General features: G+C 38.7%; 1 protein-coding gene across 4 annotated transcripts in view; it reads left to right on the top strand.

The window, feature by feature from the left end:
- The first annotated feature begins 2,195 nt into the window (after positions 1 to 2,195).
- Ube2d3 (ubiquitin conjugating enzyme E2 D3) overlaps positions 2,196 to 16,704 on the top strand; it is a 30,834-nt gene continuing 16,325 nt past the window's right edge. The window contains exons 1-2 of one of the 4 annotated variants that reach the window (XM_047565799.1): positions 2,196 to 2,326; positions 3,635 to 3,789. In XM_047565799.1, the coding sequence (XP_047421755.1) occupies positions 3,766 to 3,789 (24 nt within the window). In that variant the 5' untranslated portion in view covers positions 2,196 to 2,326; positions 3,635 to 3,765. Of the gene's footprint in view, positions 2,327 to 2,691; positions 2,911 to 3,634; positions 3,790 to 16,704 lie in introns of those variants that run through there. The other 3 variants (XM_047565797.1, XM_047565800.1, XM_047565798.1) reach the window with 3 other exon arrangements.

Below are 16,704 nucleotides of genomic sequence, written 5' to 3' on the forward strand. Positions count from 1 at the left end.
TTTTATCAGATTGCCAAAGTGGTTTGAGGCATAAGAAAGTTAAGAACTCTGACCTCTTATTTGTTCCAGTCTACTGTGCTCTGTTAATCCACAGCAGTAATGTTCCATCATATTTTTATACTGAAGCTTGTTTAGAGTAAGGTAACACAAATTGGTTTCTCTGAGGCTTTTCCTCATGGACCTCCCTGGAAGTTATGAGTTCCCCTTAGGTAAATGGGAATGTTTCCTACTATTCTCATACCCTGGCTTCTGAAAAAATGAAATAAAGAGGAGGAGATATAAGTTAGATTCAGGTAGCATGTAAAGTAGAAACATAAAACATGTTACTCTATGAAACAAATATTCTGAAGTTAAGCATGAGTTAAAATTCTTCTGTCATTTAAGATAGAAACCTAATCTGTGCCTTAGTTTCTTTATTTGTAAAGGGGAGCTAATAAACACAATACCTGGTACAAGTTGCATAAATTTTACCTATATCTATTATTATTACTATACATCTATTTCACAAAATGGCAGTTAATGCATGAATGTTTACCTTAATAACTTAACATTTATACAACACTGTGCAAAGTCTTTAGGGTTCTTTCACAACTTTATGACATCTGAACCACACAATAGTTCCATCTGAAAGGATTGTTATTATTACATCTAGTTTAGTGGTGAAGAAACAGATGATGAGTAACCAGACCTGTATCACACAAATGGGAAGCAACCAGAAAGAATTTAAACCTAGGTTTCTCTCTCCACCCTCAAGGCCAATCTCGAGCTTTTACAGTAATTGGTAACTAGAAGAGAGAACAATAGAAAGATTATTCAAGGAGGAGGAACCCAGGAAAGGGGCAGAGGTATCCAGTAGGCCATGACTGGAGCACTTCCGTGATTTGCCATTTAGGAATGGTTCAAAACGGGAGGGGGGATCTGCAACACCTGGGAGTTTGTTAGAGATGCATAATCTCAGGCTCCAACCCCTACTAACAAAATCTGCATTTTGAACAAAACGCCAGGTGACTTCTATTGACATTAGTTTGAGAAACATGTCACTAATTGCTCTAGTGACGCTATATGGTCACTTGAACAGTATATTAAACCATTTATCACTAACTGTTAGGTTTTTATTAGTTTCTGCAATAGTTTTTTAAAAATGAGTATGTTTTTAAAACAGGTGTATTTTTTCCATATAAACCTTTTAAGATTCCACTTTGTAAGTGGGGTCATTGAGGAGTGTCAGAAAGCTTTAAGCAGAAACCATTATATATATATAATATATATGCACATACATATAAATCTATGTGTCATATATTATGTGTGTGTGTGTGTGTATATATAAATATAAATTTGGGGGGGGGGGTCTGGGGCTCAAATCCAGAGCTTCATAGCACGCTAGGCAAGTGCTCTACTCCTTAACTATATCCTCAGACCCCTTTAAAAAGATAAGGTCTTAATTACTTTTTGCCTGGCAGATACACTGGAAAGTAAAAGCACTCTATAACTTACACCCAGTAGATTAAACTAGGCCAGTGCTATCTACATACCGCCTTTCTCCGATATTTCAGTTAAGTATTGAGTTTTTCTAACCCAAAACGCTGTTTTTTTTTTTTTTAATTTCGCCACTTTTCTGACTCAGAAAGGGGGAAAAAGTATTTAAGTCTGTTCTCACACCCAAACCTTGCCCGATGGTGTCGACAGATTGTAGAAATGGCCCGCCCCTAAATCCTCCCCTCTCTAATCAATTCATAATTAGGATTCCAAAAGTGCTCCAACTCTGGGAGTCATCCAAGAGCCTGCTCTTCTCAGTATGGAGCCCCTGGGGTCAGAAATGCACTAATTTCAGCACCGGGGAAAGCTATCAGCTGTCGGCCTGGGTCTTTTTTAAATTACAGTTCCTATTTTGCTGGGCGCCTCCTCTCGCTGGGTAGCCGGCCCACGAGAGCAGAAGGTAGTAAATGCCGTTCACCTGTTCCACCGGAAACCTGAGAAACCCCGTTCAACCTTGACTAAAAGTATCTACTAGTTAATCCCTGGCACCTCCCACCGCACATTCCTGATTGGGCGCGTGAGCGAAGGATGTGTCGGCGCGCGCTCCGATCAGTCGGGGGAATTCCATTTCCTCTCCCTCCCACCAGCATAAGCATTCAGGGGCGGCGCTTCCCCAGCGGCGACCTGTCCCTGTTCGAGCCGGCGTCCAAGAGCATCTCGCGATAATTTGTGATTTGGGGGCGGGTCCCCGTCAGGAAGAGCGCACAAAACTGCCCTTAAGTCATTGCAGAGCTGCAGCTCCGGTTAGCCGGCCACGAGGTTCTCGCGAGATCCGCCTCCTCAATACCAAGTGAGGAAACTAGGGGACGCGGTTGGGAGGGGCGTGGGGCTCCACCGCGCAGCTGCCGCTTTCATTACCTTCCTGCCATGGTCTCCTTCCGGTTCTCGATGCTTCTCTCAGTCTAAGGGTTTCCGCCACTCGTCCAGCCCCCCCCTTCCAGCCCATGACCCGCCTCCGTCCCCCGCCCTCCCAGTCCAACCTCCGATCCGTTTAGTAAGAAGGGGCTGTTCCGAAAAGAAGAAGGAAAAGGGGGTGGCACAGATTCGCTCGGCCCCGGACGTGGGAAGTAAACCGTTCCCCTTCACCCTTAGATTCATCCTGTGCTCGCGACGGCAGCGTTGGCGGACTGATACGCGGCGGTGAAGAGGCAGGAGGAGGGGGGAGGGGCGGAGCGTGGCATCTGGCAGTAGTTCCGTCAGAGCGGACATCTTGTGGCTGTGTCGTGCGCGTGAGCCCCGTAGGGCCGGGGAGGCACCAGCTGCCGCGCGGGGAGGAGGCCGAGGCCGCAGCTTGAGGGAGGCCCCGGCCCCTCTGTACGCGTGGGTGTGGACAGCTAGGGGAAGGGAAGGGAGGCCGGCCCCCTGGCCGGCCGGGTAAGAGGGGAAATACGGGCACTGGGTGGCTTGAGTGGCCAGCCTGTTGGGTTGGGTGGGGTAGGGTGGGGAGGCTGGAGAACCCGGGGCCTCTTCTGCTTAAAGGGGAGGGGGAATGGGCGCGTCCTCGCGCCTAAGCCGGAGCTTCAGGGACAGCACGGGCGCGTGGCGGTGGTGGTGGCTGGGCGGGCGCGCGCGGGAGCGCGCTGGAAGGCGGAGTGTACGGTGGCGTCAGGGGCGACACTGAATAGCTGTAGCTTCGGGGAGAGGAACACACATCAAGTCTATTCCTTTATTTCCTTTTCTACCCCGGCCAAACCTTCGAGCCGAAACCGAAAGAAGCTCGGCGTCAGTCCGGAGACTCCTGTTTCCCCCTCCCCCCTTGCCTTTCTTTGCCCTAGTGACGCCGGCATAGCGCCGACTAGGCCCCGGCTCCTCCTCTGCTGGGCTCCGGACCCTGCCCCGCACCCACCCCTTTCTCCTACGCTTCCTCCTCTCCCACCCGGGTCTCTTCCTTTGGCGAGGCCGGGAAGTTAAACTTGTAGCCACCCCTCCGTTTTTCCCGTCACCCTCGCCCCCACTTCGCTCCGAAGCACGGCATAGAGGCTGTTGGTGGCTTTGCCACCCCACCCACCCCGGATCGCGACCGTTTTAAGGGACCTGGATTCATCAGGGTCTCTCCGGGGCCAGTGCAAGTGCTGATCTGCTCCGTTTTTGCAAAAAGGCGCCTGTGTCTGGCACAGCCGGTGTGAGACGAAGAGACAATCCTTCCCCGCCGCCCGGATAATCAAGAGTTTTGGCCGGACCTTTGAGCACACACCGAGATAGTGAGGAGCCAGACGAAAAGCACAGACTATGGCGCTGAAACGGATTAATAAGGTATATTGTTGGGACTGAAAGGAATGGGATCGTGGGAGGAAAGGAAGACTTGGGCCCGGAGGAAATCGTGGGGGTGGAGGGAAGTATAACTCTGAAAATACCTCGTGGGTCACTTTTTTCGCTGGGAGATGGAAAACGAAGATAGGCTTTATGAAAGGAGGTTTGAGATTGGGGTACAGAACATTTGTGGCAAGCGATGTGTTGTTCTGTGTCTCATTGGAATCCGTGCTATGAGTGAGGCAGAGGGACTTGAGGCGCCCCGATTTTCTACTCAAGAGTCCGGGTTAGGGGTTGGAATTGCGGAGAGACGTTCCAGCAGATGTCACGATGCTTCGTATTCTTGGTTCTTCAAAATTTATTTTAGTTCTAAGATAAAGGCTGTAGACTTTTCTCGAGGGGAAAAGAAAAGATAGTTAACTCAGAAAAATGGAGAAATCTGCGGGTCCCGAACTTTCCTCTGAGGGACAGGATGGAACTCTGGTCTGCTGAAGTGAATGAGTCCAGTCAGAAACTTGGTCGACTCTGGGCAGGTTACACAAGAATGAGTGGGGTTGGGAGGAGACACAGTGTTGCCACTTCCTATGTTTTGTAGTTGCTGCTTGCACCCGAAGCTAATTTTCCGAGGCACCGGGAACTGATGTAAAAGCCTTCTGGAAGCTCCTTTTTTCTTTTGGCTTGGGAAGGGGGTGGTCGGGTGGGATGGCAGTAAAAGAAAACTAGGTGTACCTGTTTTTGCCTCGGCCCATTTAAGAACACCCTTGAGAAGGATTGTTTAGCTACTTGAAATGTGGTTTGATAGTAAATTATCGATCTGAGTTGAAAAAAGACTAGGATTTCTCGAAGCTCTGGGGGTGAGCGGAACCTCCACCTCCGGTGGTTTAGTCTCATTTTCTTGCTCTAACTTCTGTCCCGCATTTTAAGATGGCGGCTGCGTTAACTGGTTCAGGCCCTTTCCGGCATCTCCTTTCGTAATAATATGAGATAATATTCTTTGTTAAGTGTTAAATTTTATATCGGATTGGACCCTGCTCTAAGACCCATTGCTTGAAATTTATTAAAATTAAAACCTCGGACTGTATTTCCCTTTTGTGTAACTTGTGTATGTGCTGTATTGGGTTCTTGCACAATCAAGGAGGGTGGAGTATTTACAGCTAACTTGAAAAAAATGTCATGGATTAAATTCAGCCTTACTAGAAAATAGGAGACAAGGGGAAATTGTAGGTTAAAAACTCTGGTTTTGATAGGATACTTTATAAAGAAAATTCTATAGAAGGAATGTCAAGGACTTTACTAAAAACAGGCCGGGTGCTGCTTAATTTGCATTTACTAAATATAACTTTGGAGTTTGGCAAAACTGGTGTTTTATGAAAGATGAAAGTTTTAAATTTTCACTCTTAAGATACTAATGCTGAAATTGTATTGTCACTATGGGTTGATGCAGAATACCTGTGTTTTTTGAGATGATAGCAAAAGAGGAAGAAAACCTTTTTAGGATTTAAGACTTTAAAGATTACTTATTTAAATAATAACCTCTTTTCTGTGACCAGAGGGAAAGCATCACATAGGATCATAGTTTTATTTTACAGCATACTTAATACAGAGAACATAACATTCAGTACAAATCAAAATCTTTAAAAATTTTTGTTTTAATTAGTTATACATGGCAGTAGAATGCACTTTGATACATCATATATAATGGAGTATAATTTGTCATTCTTCTGGTTGTACATGATGTAGACAAAGCAAAACCTTTTATCTGTGGGAATTAGTTCAGGCCACTACGTGTGGAATAATCTCAGATTCATAGCTTTTTATCCCCTTTGAAGGAAGGTCTCATTGATTTTTTTTCTTTTACAGGTGATACCCAGCTGCTGTGACACTACTTTAATGATTTTAAAAACTCTAGAGAGGCAATAACATAATGGTTGAGAGTGAACTTAGAGGAGAAATGCTTCAATTAGAATTCTAGCTCAGAACAGATTTATCCGTATATCTTTATCAGATGGGTATTTGTTATATATTAACAGTAAATCCTTGTGTGCTTAATACGTTCCCAGGCACTGTTGTAGAAACTGGGATGCCAGCAGTGAAAACAAATCAAGTTTCTAGATATTTTTGACATGGGTTACTGTGTGGCTTTGAACAAGCCTCTGACACATGTCACTCTTTATAGTTACTGAAGTTATTATTGCCTCTTTAATATCAATGTGTAACCCACAGAAACAGGTTTTTTTTTGTTGTTGTTGTTTTTAACTAAAGAACTTTGATTTCTAGTCTAGCAGTCTTAGTTAATACCAGGTTATTTCCTGTTCTGATTATTTTAAAGAATTATATAAGACTGAGTCTTGAAATAAAAACACTTTCCAAATTGGAGAACCAGTGTTTCTGGAACATGGTTGATCCAACCTGCAGAAAATAACTTGTTTGTGGTTACATATACCACATGTAAAGCTTTAAAAAAAATATTCCCAGGTCCAAATAGTTTTAGCAAGGGGGCAGTTATGAAGGGGTTGCCTTTTAACGATCCTCTTGAGTCAGGTTAACCATTGGTATCAGTATGATTTTGTGTGTGTCTTCGCCTATTTTAAATTTACTTGTATCTGAAATCCCTCAAGACAGATATTAAGATATGTCTACGTTCTATATTCTTTGCTAAAATTTTATTGAAATGAGTATTATTGAAATACTTTTAAACCTTTAGTAGTTTGTTTGATCAAGCTATAGAATTTAATTTTTTTTCCTTCAGTTTGGTTTTTTGGTATGACCAACTGATCAAATAATCTTACCCTTTGTTTTTTGTTATTTATATTTGTACCAACCTGAATTGTGGTCTTAAAATAGGGCTATTAAATGTCAAAAATCAAAAAAGTGGAATTCCAAAATGATTGGTGTTTGGGGCCATTAAGTAATTTTACCACTCCCATTAAATAAAATGACTGCAGTACATATGTTTTGAGGGTATTTGAGAACTATACCTAAAATCTAACGTGTACAAAACCTAAAAGAAAACTCATTTTATTTTATTTACAGTGTTATAACTACTTGAAACAACTTGTATTAACTAATTTAAAACAAGTGTAGGAAGTAGAGTTATTTGTGTCTATTTTGAAATCAGAAAACTAGGGCACAGAAGTTAAGGGGAACAAAACACCTAGTTTTATACGTGGCAGAATTGGAATAGAACTCAGGTCATCTGGTTCCAGAGTGTTCTCTTAACCACAGTGTAAATCACCTGTTAGGTTTTGTCATTTTAAAAGGTTTTCTTTGCATTTATCTGCTACTCATAATAGCTAAGTCATAGCATAGCCTTTACTACATATCAAACACTTTTTAAATCCTATGAATATTAACTCCATTTTATGAATGAGGTAACAGACACAGAAAGGTTAAGTTACTTATCTAGTTACATAGCTTGTAAGTAACAGATTCAAATCAGATACTCTACCTGAAGTAATAAGCTTTTCCTCTTTGACCCACTTGATATTTAAATAACTGGGATTTCACTATTCTTAGGTTATAACTAATTGGTGAGTTAAGAATATATGAAAGGAGTGAGTTTAATTCTTTAAGGGCTAGAAAATTCCTTGTGCCAGTTAAGTGTTACAGGCATCTTAAGGTAAGCAAAATATACTTTTTGTCCTCAACCAGTCTATAAACGGATACACTTGGAGTCTTGAGAATGTTTCTTTTATGTCCTAAGGTGGTTTTACAGCTGGCTTACTATGCAGGATAGATGTGTGACTGAGGGATGCTGATTATATAATAACCTCAGCATTTAATGTGAAAAATGGTGACTGACACTGTATCCTTTCATTCTTGTGGCTCATCTGCTGTTAAATCTAGTTTTTATTAATCACATAGATGTAAAGTTGAATACTCTTGCTAGCATTGGGAAAAACTGTATTATGTCAGTTCTAGGATCAGGTGCCACTTGTTATCCAAGATAAGTCACTTCTTGATTTTCAGAAGCATTTTGCTATGATTGCTTTCTGTTGAAGATGAAACTAGATACCTAATACAGATAAAAATGTTCAAATTCTTAAATCTTAGATTGACTTTTGTACTTGTTTTTAAATAGCAACTTCTCTTAGTGTATACAAAAGCCGACTTTTGTATATGAGGGTTTTAACAGTTGGATTTTTATTTCAGAATGCTGTTTTTAGAGTCGCTACATGGTGTCTTGGGCTTAACTGAATCATTCTGGAAACAAGTAATTTTGAAATGATCTCTAGGTGATGCTGAAGTCCCTCTTTGGATAAGAATCCCCAGTTATAGGGGATAATAATCTGATCAATACTTAACTGGGGCCTGATGACTAATCAGTGTTAGGCACACTAATCTAGTCCGATGAGATGAAAAATGAGGGAGACTCATTACCCAGGAGAATCTTTTTGGAGAAAACAAACTTTCTACAATTTAGCTTTCAAGAATATAAGTTTGTTAGAAGTTAAGGGGAATTTTGATATTCACATTAGATTTGCCTATCACTAAAGATAGGTTTATCTAAACTGCTGTACTGCTTTTGTCATTGTTGCTCTGGGGCTTTTCTTTGTACGTAGCTCCCCTTGCCAAACAAACCAGTGTTTTTAAATTGACAAAATTCGACTTTTTATTTTTTTATTTATTTACATATTTTTTTGTGCTGCTGGGGATTGAACCCGGGGCCTTGTGCCTAGTAGGCAAGCACTTTGCCAACTGAACTATATCCCCAGCCCAGACTGTTTTTATTCTCTAACCGGAAATTTTGTGGTCTTGATTTGGTCTTCCTGCCATAGCAGTGATCTTACATCAGAACTGAATAGTGTAATTAATGGTTACGTTAATGTCTTACCATCCAGTTTACCTTATTAGATAAGGTTTATTTTCAGAACTGCATCCTTGGCCTTGTCGTTGGGGGCGGGGAGTTCAGTGAAGTGTTGTTTTTCTGTAATATGGAGGATTGAACCCAGGGATGCTTGGTAACCACTGGGCCACATCCCCAGCCTTTTTTTTTGTATTTTATTTTAGAGACATGGTCTCACTGAGTTACTTAGGGCCTTACTAAGTTGCTGAGACTGGCTTTGAACTTGTGATCCTCCTGCTTCAGCCTCCCGAACTGCTGGGATTTTAGTCAAGTATTTTTATACCTTGTTCAAACATGACTTTTGTCTCCCAACTATACTTTCATCTTAATTTTACTTTGTGTCATTCAGAAATTTTCAACACTTTTCATAGTTGAATTTGTCCTATTTAACCTTTGAGTTCTCATTTGTGATTCATAATTTCTTTGTTAACTTGTTTTCAAAGTGTTTACTCACATTATCCTAACCTTTCTATAATATGGCTAATGTACTATTAGGGTATTTTCTACCACTAAACTGGTAATTTTTATTTTTTCATGTCCATGAAGTGCTTTATTTGGTTTTAAGGAGTAAAGCTTAGAACCTAACTTTGACTCTGTCTTGGTCCAGTCCAGATAATGCTTTAAAAAGACTTATTTTTTTTTATTATTTTTTTATTTGAAGACAGGTCTTCTATGTTTACTCAAGCTGACCTTAAACTTCAGGGTTCACACAATCCTCCCTTACTGGGACTGCAAATGCACTCCACCAGGCCCAGCTTGAATAAAGTGACTTACCTTCAGGGTGATCCAAAGAAAGAAAATTATAGTAGTATTCATTCAAGCCATTCTTGGTACCTTGTCTAATGAACAAGCATTCATCCCACCTATAATTAGAAGTAAACAGGAAGTTAATGCCTTGTCAGTGATGTAATGAGACATTGCAGAAACTGTTAAGCCCTAAGATGAAAGAAACTCTCAGGATTTCTCAGAAATTACAAATAAAATAGATTTTAAAGGGACTATATCTTGTGATTCTGAAGTCTGGAGTTATAGAGAATTTGTTCATATCTTAAAAACTTTGCTAAGTATCCTCTTGAAATAACTGCTGGTAACCGTACATTCTGAGAAGTCATCCTTCCCGCACATTTATGTCTGTATGATACAAAGAAATTTAATTAAAGTTAATAAAAATTATGGTAAATTTGGTTCTTATATGAAGAGTTTGATTTTTTGGTACTGAGGATTGAACCCAGAGTACCACTAAGTTACATCCCAAGCCCTTTTGTTTTATTTTATTTTTTGTTTTGAGACAGTGTCTTACTTAGGGCCTCCTAGGTTGCTGATGCTGTTCTCAAACTGGGGATTCTCTGGGATTATGGGTGTATGCCATTGTGCCTGTCTCAGTTATGGCATTTATTGCCTGCTGAACAGTTGGCTGAGTATATATTCTCCAACTTCAAAATTTGTTTACCATAGTGTGTGTTCCACCTTGTTCTCTTATCATACCCTCATCTCATCCAGTACCCAGAGAGTGTTGCTTAATAAAGGTTTGAGGTAAGGGCCGTTTTCATAGTACTGTGAATCAGTTAGAAAAGTTACCTTTAAGTCAAGTCACATTTAGTTCTGAAAAAATAATTCCTTTAATAAAGTATAAGAGATTAATTATTGTGCACATCCGTAATCCCTGTGCTTGGGAGACTGAAGCAGGAGGATCACAAGTTCAAAGCCAGTCTCAGCAACTTAGTGAGGTCCTGTCTCTAAATAAAATACAAAAAAGGGTTGGGGATGTGACCCAGTGGTTGAATGAGCCTGGGTTCATTCCCTGGTGCCCCCTGCAAAAAAAAAAAAGAAAGAAAGAAAAAGAAAAAAGGATTAATTTTCAGTAATGGTAAGAGGACTGATGGGAAATCTGCTTGACCTCATTTGATGAAGTGCAAGATGGATGGCATAGATTTAGGATAACAAATGACTGTGGAACACCCTGGCAATAACTATTTAGGGGTAGTGTCCATGAACTTAGTCATTCACTGTAACTATACCATTTAAATTTTGACAACCTTTGAGGAAATGATAGGACCTTATGGAGAATATTGTTTGCAGAATTATACTTGACTAGCAGGGTTGATGATAGAAACTTGGTTTTCATAAATACCTTTTGGTTATGTTGATTTCACAAGTTTTTTTTTTTTTTTTCTTTTTTATTGTACACAAATGGGATATATGTCGTTTCTCTATTTGTACATGGTGTAAAGGCATACCATTTGTGTAATCATAAATTTACATAGGGTAATGTTTGATTCATTCTGTTATTTTTTTCCCTTCCCCCCACCCCTCCCACCCCTCTTTTCCCTCTATACAGTCCTTCCTTCCTCCATTCTTGCCCCCCTCCCTAAACCTAACTCTAACCCTAACACTAACTCTTCCCACCCCCCATTATGTGTCCTCATCCACTTATTAGCGATATCATTCTTCCTTTGTTTTTTTGAGACTGGCTTATCTCACTTAGCATGATATTCCCCAGTTTCATCCATTTGCCTGCAAATGCCATAATTTTATTATTCTTTATGGCTGAGTAATATTCCATTGTATATATATACCACAGTTTCTTTATCCATTCATCAATTGAAGGACATCTAGGTTGGTTCCACAATCTGGCTATTGTGAACTGAGCAGCTATGAACATTGATGTGGCTGTATCTCTGTAATACAAGTATTGTTTATTATTGAAAGGAAGTATAAATGCTCAAGTAACTCAGTACCTCAGTACAGGTATTAAGTTTTAGTAAAGGTTTACCTAACATGGCTGACTGCTTTACAGCTTCAGTATTTACAAGTAATTCTTCTATGTCCAATTACTAAGCTCTTTGAAGATGGGGGCATTTTTTTTTCCTCCTCCTCTTTTTTTAAAGAGAGAACCTTACTAAGTTGCCCAGGATGGACTTTAGTATTTTCAATAGCTTGGCCTGCTATTATTATGGTCTACAGTTGGTCACATAACTGCTAGTGCCACCCATCATTGAATAAGGGAGATATAGGAAAATAGAGAAACACAAAACAAAGTGTTATATTTAGACTTCTAGTTGAGTATCTGTCAGCCTGTTTATATTTTACTTCCAGAAATCAAAGAGATCTTGTATCCCATCATAATCACAGGAAAGCTTTTCCTCTAAATTGTTTACTCTTTCTCATGGAAATCCCACAAAAGATATGTTTTTAGAATAAAACATATGAAATCCATTACTGTTAAAAACATACATGTCCACATGAGAATACTCAAACTGTCTTAAGTTGTACCTGTTGGTTGCCTATAAAAGAAATTTCCTTGGTGAACAAATTTGCTGAATCCAGTCTTGGTTTTTGTCATGCTGCCTACCAGGTCTTCAGGAGGCAGACAGTTCAGATTTGTGAATCTTATTGAGGTGAACTAAGACCACATGAGAGCTTTGAGGATCTTATCTAGATTAGAATAAGGTGGAGTGGTTTATGACTTTCTTTAAATCATTCAGGTTTTTAAGGGGAAAGAGATGATATTTTTCCAATGGAAAAAATGGGCTGGATTCTTGTATCCAGTTGTGCAGAAAATTTGAGAAGCCGTTCAGACTGAGAAAGCTGATCCTAAAATGAGAAATTTTCTCTAAACAAGAACATTGTGGGGAAAGCATTTTCATTTTCCTTTCTTAAGGGCAGTACAGTTTCTTAGCATTGTACCCTAATTGTGTTTTGTTGATCCATTTTAGTGTTCCTTCAAGATGAAAGACATTAACTACTAGTGTTGGTTAATCTCCCCACTAACTTTGTTTCAGTGGTCTTAATAGTTAGCAAAGACCTCATCTGAATAATGCTGTTCCCCTTGTGAGGAGTGGTGATCAGCAAAATATGAAAGTTTTATGGGTGCCATGGTGAGAGCTGTTCTTTCTGGACCTTGCCACTCACCCTCTACTGGGAACAATGAGCTGACAATTTCAAGTCTTCAAATTTTGTGAATTGTTTTGTTACTAAGCCTTTGAAATTTTTAGGCTCTAATGTCATTTTGTAAGGTGAAAATCATAAGCAGAATTACTTTAAAAAGTTATTTGATTTGGTGCTTCATTGGGAATTGTTCTCAAGTTCCTCAGTTTTCTTTTGAACAGTGGAATAATTGTTTTCTCAGTTGACTTTCTTTTAAAGGCCATGTAACTTGAAAAATAGGTAGCACTGCACTCAATAAAGTGGATACAGAATAACAGTGAATAGTTAATCTGGAATATTCACTGAGTAATAGAAATTTGGTTGTTGTACTTGAAGGTTTTTTTCCCTCCGGTTCGCCAAATACTGTGTTAGATTCTTTACCATGTCTTCAGTGTGTGGACAGTCTATGGAGAAGGGAGCCTTTTGGAAACAGTCCTATTTTCCAAGTTGTCTAGTATGTATTACATGTTGTTCTATTGAAGCAGTGTGTCCTACAGGTGAACTCAACTGTTTCTTTCCTCCTTTCAAATGACCATAATGTAAACCTGAGACTAAAGCAGCAAAGACCTCAGATTTGAAGCCAGGATGGACAGTTTAGACCCTGTCTCAAAATAAAATATAAGGGGAGAAAGTGCTAGGGTAGTTAAGTGGTAGAATGCTTGCCTGGCCTGTATAAAGTTCTGGGTTTAAATCCTCAGTACCACAACTCCCACCCCCTAGAAATTGTTTGCCTGTCTTCCCCTTTCTCAAGAATAATCTGAGTTACTTTAGAAAACCTCATTTCTGTCACTTTAAAATGTAAAGGAAGTGTAGTAAAAATGTTAAATTTTAGATCAAACTTCTACATAGGTGCTTTTAGAATGACTTACTTTAAAAGTTAAAAAAGACGACTTCGGGTGTACTATTGCCAGAACATTAAAAATACAAACCCGATTTGTCTTATTTCTGCTTATTAAAGTATTAGTGGCTTCCATTTTCCTTTGGAGTAGTCTTTGATACAAAATACTTTTTAAAAAATCAGCCCTAATCAACCTCTCTAGCCATTCCCTTACTGTATTCTGTATCTGTGGTTTATTAGACTACAATACTTGTTCTTCACGCGCAGGGTTTTACAATCTGTTCTTCATACCCGACTTCACTTTCTCAATTTAATGCTGCTTTTTCTTTTTTCACTTTGAAGATATGCGCCTTCTTTCTATCGCAACCCAGCTGAAATGTCAACGGTTAAACCAGGCAAAGTTAATGGTTGCCTTTTCAGGATTTATAATGCCTTTTATTTTATTTTAAGCTTGTAGGTTGATGTATATATGTGCTTTTTTTTTGCTGGGGGGGGGCGGTGGGGGAGTATGCTGACTTTGTTTAAGTTTATTTGAGGAGATAAGGTGTTCATTATTCATACCTAACATGCTTGGCACCCAAAAGGCAGTGTTCATATGAATTAATAAGTGATTTGATGGCAAAATTTTAGCTCATAGCTTAATATTGCACTTTTTATTTCAGAAGTGGAATTAAATTAACCTTTTAGTTTTTATGATAGAAACAAGATGCCTGATTTCTTGTTCCTCTTAATTAAATTTTGAGACTTTGCTTCATTTTTATTTCTTCATGTTTTCCAGCAATACTAAACATTACATTGTTGTGAGTTAAGATAGATCTACATACTTGGTAAAGGGTGCCAGGTGGCACTTTTCTTAGGGTCTTTCCCGCTTCATTTTCCCCCTTCTTGGTATGACCCAGATTAAATAAGATTTATTAGAGGTAAACTTAGAATGGTCCAAAGGAATAGCTGTAGGAACCCTTTTTCTTTGGCTTTTGGCTTCACCATGTAGATCCAGGGTATATGTTTGCTGTTGCTCTGATGACATCCTTAGAACTCCAGATTATAGAAGGAAAAGTGTCCCTTCCAAATCTTATTTGGAAAATCATGGGCAGGGATGAACAAAAGACTAATTTTGTCCAGACTTTGTTTACTTTCCAGACTTTACTCACCAAAGCTGAGAATATAAAATGCTTTGGTTTGTCATGTCCAAATAATTGGTTAATGGTGACTGACCAGTCACCCAGTACTACAGTCACATTTGAAAAAAGGGAAAAACTACAAAGAAGAACACTTGTAATGACTTACTCTATTCCTTCTATTTTTTTCCCCTCTGCTTATTCTCTGGGCATAATAATGTCATGAAAACTATTTGATATCTCAAAGGTAAGTGCTGGTGCATGATTGTATTAGCATCGGCCACTATTTAAAAGGCAAGAAAGAAAAATGGTGAAATCTAAACATTATATTTAAAAGACATCTTGCTTTGATCCTTAGTACATTTTTTTTTACCTCGGTTATTTTTCTATGTTGAATTTAAAGTATATGTTTATTGGTTTAATTTTATGTCTTTATTACTTCAGAGATGTCTTAGGACATAGAGAATTTGGAAAATAAGGCACTTAGAAATGATTTGGCATTTAGAAAATAATGAGCCTAAAATTACGGGAATAAAGAGCTAAATTAAGCATTAACTATCTGAGATTATACTTTTATTCTAAAGGAATGATAATTTAACTTAAATGTTATTCATCATAAATTTCAGTGTGTAAGGAAATCATTTCTTGGGCTGGGGATATAGCTCAGTTGGTAAAGTGCTTACCTCACGTGCACAGGCCCTGAGTTCAATCCTCAGCACCACAAAAACAAAAACAACAACAACAAAAATCATTTCTTTAATAGTTTTCTAGGATTCTTAATTCAAATGTATGACTTTCAATAATGTGATGATATATTTAGGTTAGCTTTATACTTTTCTGACCTTTAGTATTTATATAGATGAAATCTTTTTTGGGTCTTTTGTTTAGGCCAAGCCATCATTAAATTCTTTTAAAATTTACTAAATGTTTTTCTTTAGATATCTCAACCATTTTTTTATTGTTCAAAACATGCTTATTAAGCAGGTAATTTGGTAGATAAATGTAAGAACTTGGATAATGTCAACTGTTTTCACACTGATTTCAGTAATATGCATTTAGATTCTTATCAGGCATTTTAGACAGCTAAACCTAACAATTTATCACATGTCCCAAAGATTTAAATGAGTTGTGGCTATTATATGTAGTCTGTTTACAAATCAGTTTTTGCTCTTGTTTAATAAAGGAGTTAATTGAGAGCCCTACCCAGGAAATCTTGCCTTTTAAGATGGTCTGCTTGTTAAATGTGTTACATACTAAGTCAGTGCTTTAAGTGATCCTGAGTTAGTTTAAAAGTGAGACTTCAAACTGATAATACTACGTGGTGGGAAACATACTCATGTCTTTATTTCATAATGCTATTTTTTATTATTAGCAATGTATATATAAGATACATTGGGATTTTGGCACAGTGCTTTGAAATTTGTGTTTTTATCCTTGATATTTATTTGGGAAAGGGGAATCATGTAGTTTGGAAATAACTTTTTAACCTTAAAATGGACTTTGTTTTTCATATGCGTCTCAAAGAGGGAATTAGACTGCCCAAGTTTTCGTAGTTTTTGATTTTGTTCCCCAATTTAACAATACAACTTATAAGTTTTGGAACATGGTAAAATTCTATGTTCTTATCAGGCTGGGCTTGATTTTTAACCTACAACAAAGTGCATGACTTTGTAGATGTTATGATGTTTGTAGATGATATTAAAATAGATTTCCAGGGCTGGGGAGATAGCTCAGTTGGTAGAGTGCTTGCCTTGCAAGCACAAGGCCCTGGGTTTGATCCCCAGCACAGCAAAAAAAAAAAAAAAAAAAAATAGATTTCCATTGTAATAGGAATTTGGATGATCATGGAATTGGCAGATGATTTCTATGTGACGCTATCTAGCCTGTAAAAATTCATTTGTTGAAGGATAACTGGGGGGAAGTGCTTTTCTGGTGCAGGTTAAGCATTACAATTTTTTTAAAAAATTTCTTTAGTTGTCAACGAACTTTTATTTTATTCACTTATTTTTATGCGGTGCTGAGGATCGAACCCAGTGCCTCGCATATGCTAGGCAAGTGCTCTACCACTTGAGCCAAAACTCCAACCCCAAGCATTAGAAATTTGAAGTGCTCTAAAATCCAAAACTTTTTGAGTACCACATGATGGCACAAGTGGACATGTCCACACCCAATCTTGCATAATAGGTTAT

Source organism: Sciurus carolinensis, chromosome 10, assembly GCF_902686445.1.
Source record: "Sciurus carolinensis chromosome 10, mSciCar1.2, whole genome shotgun sequence".
Classification (NCBI taxonomy): Eukaryota; Metazoa; Chordata; class Mammalia; order Rodentia; family Sciuridae; genus Sciurus; species Sciurus carolinensis.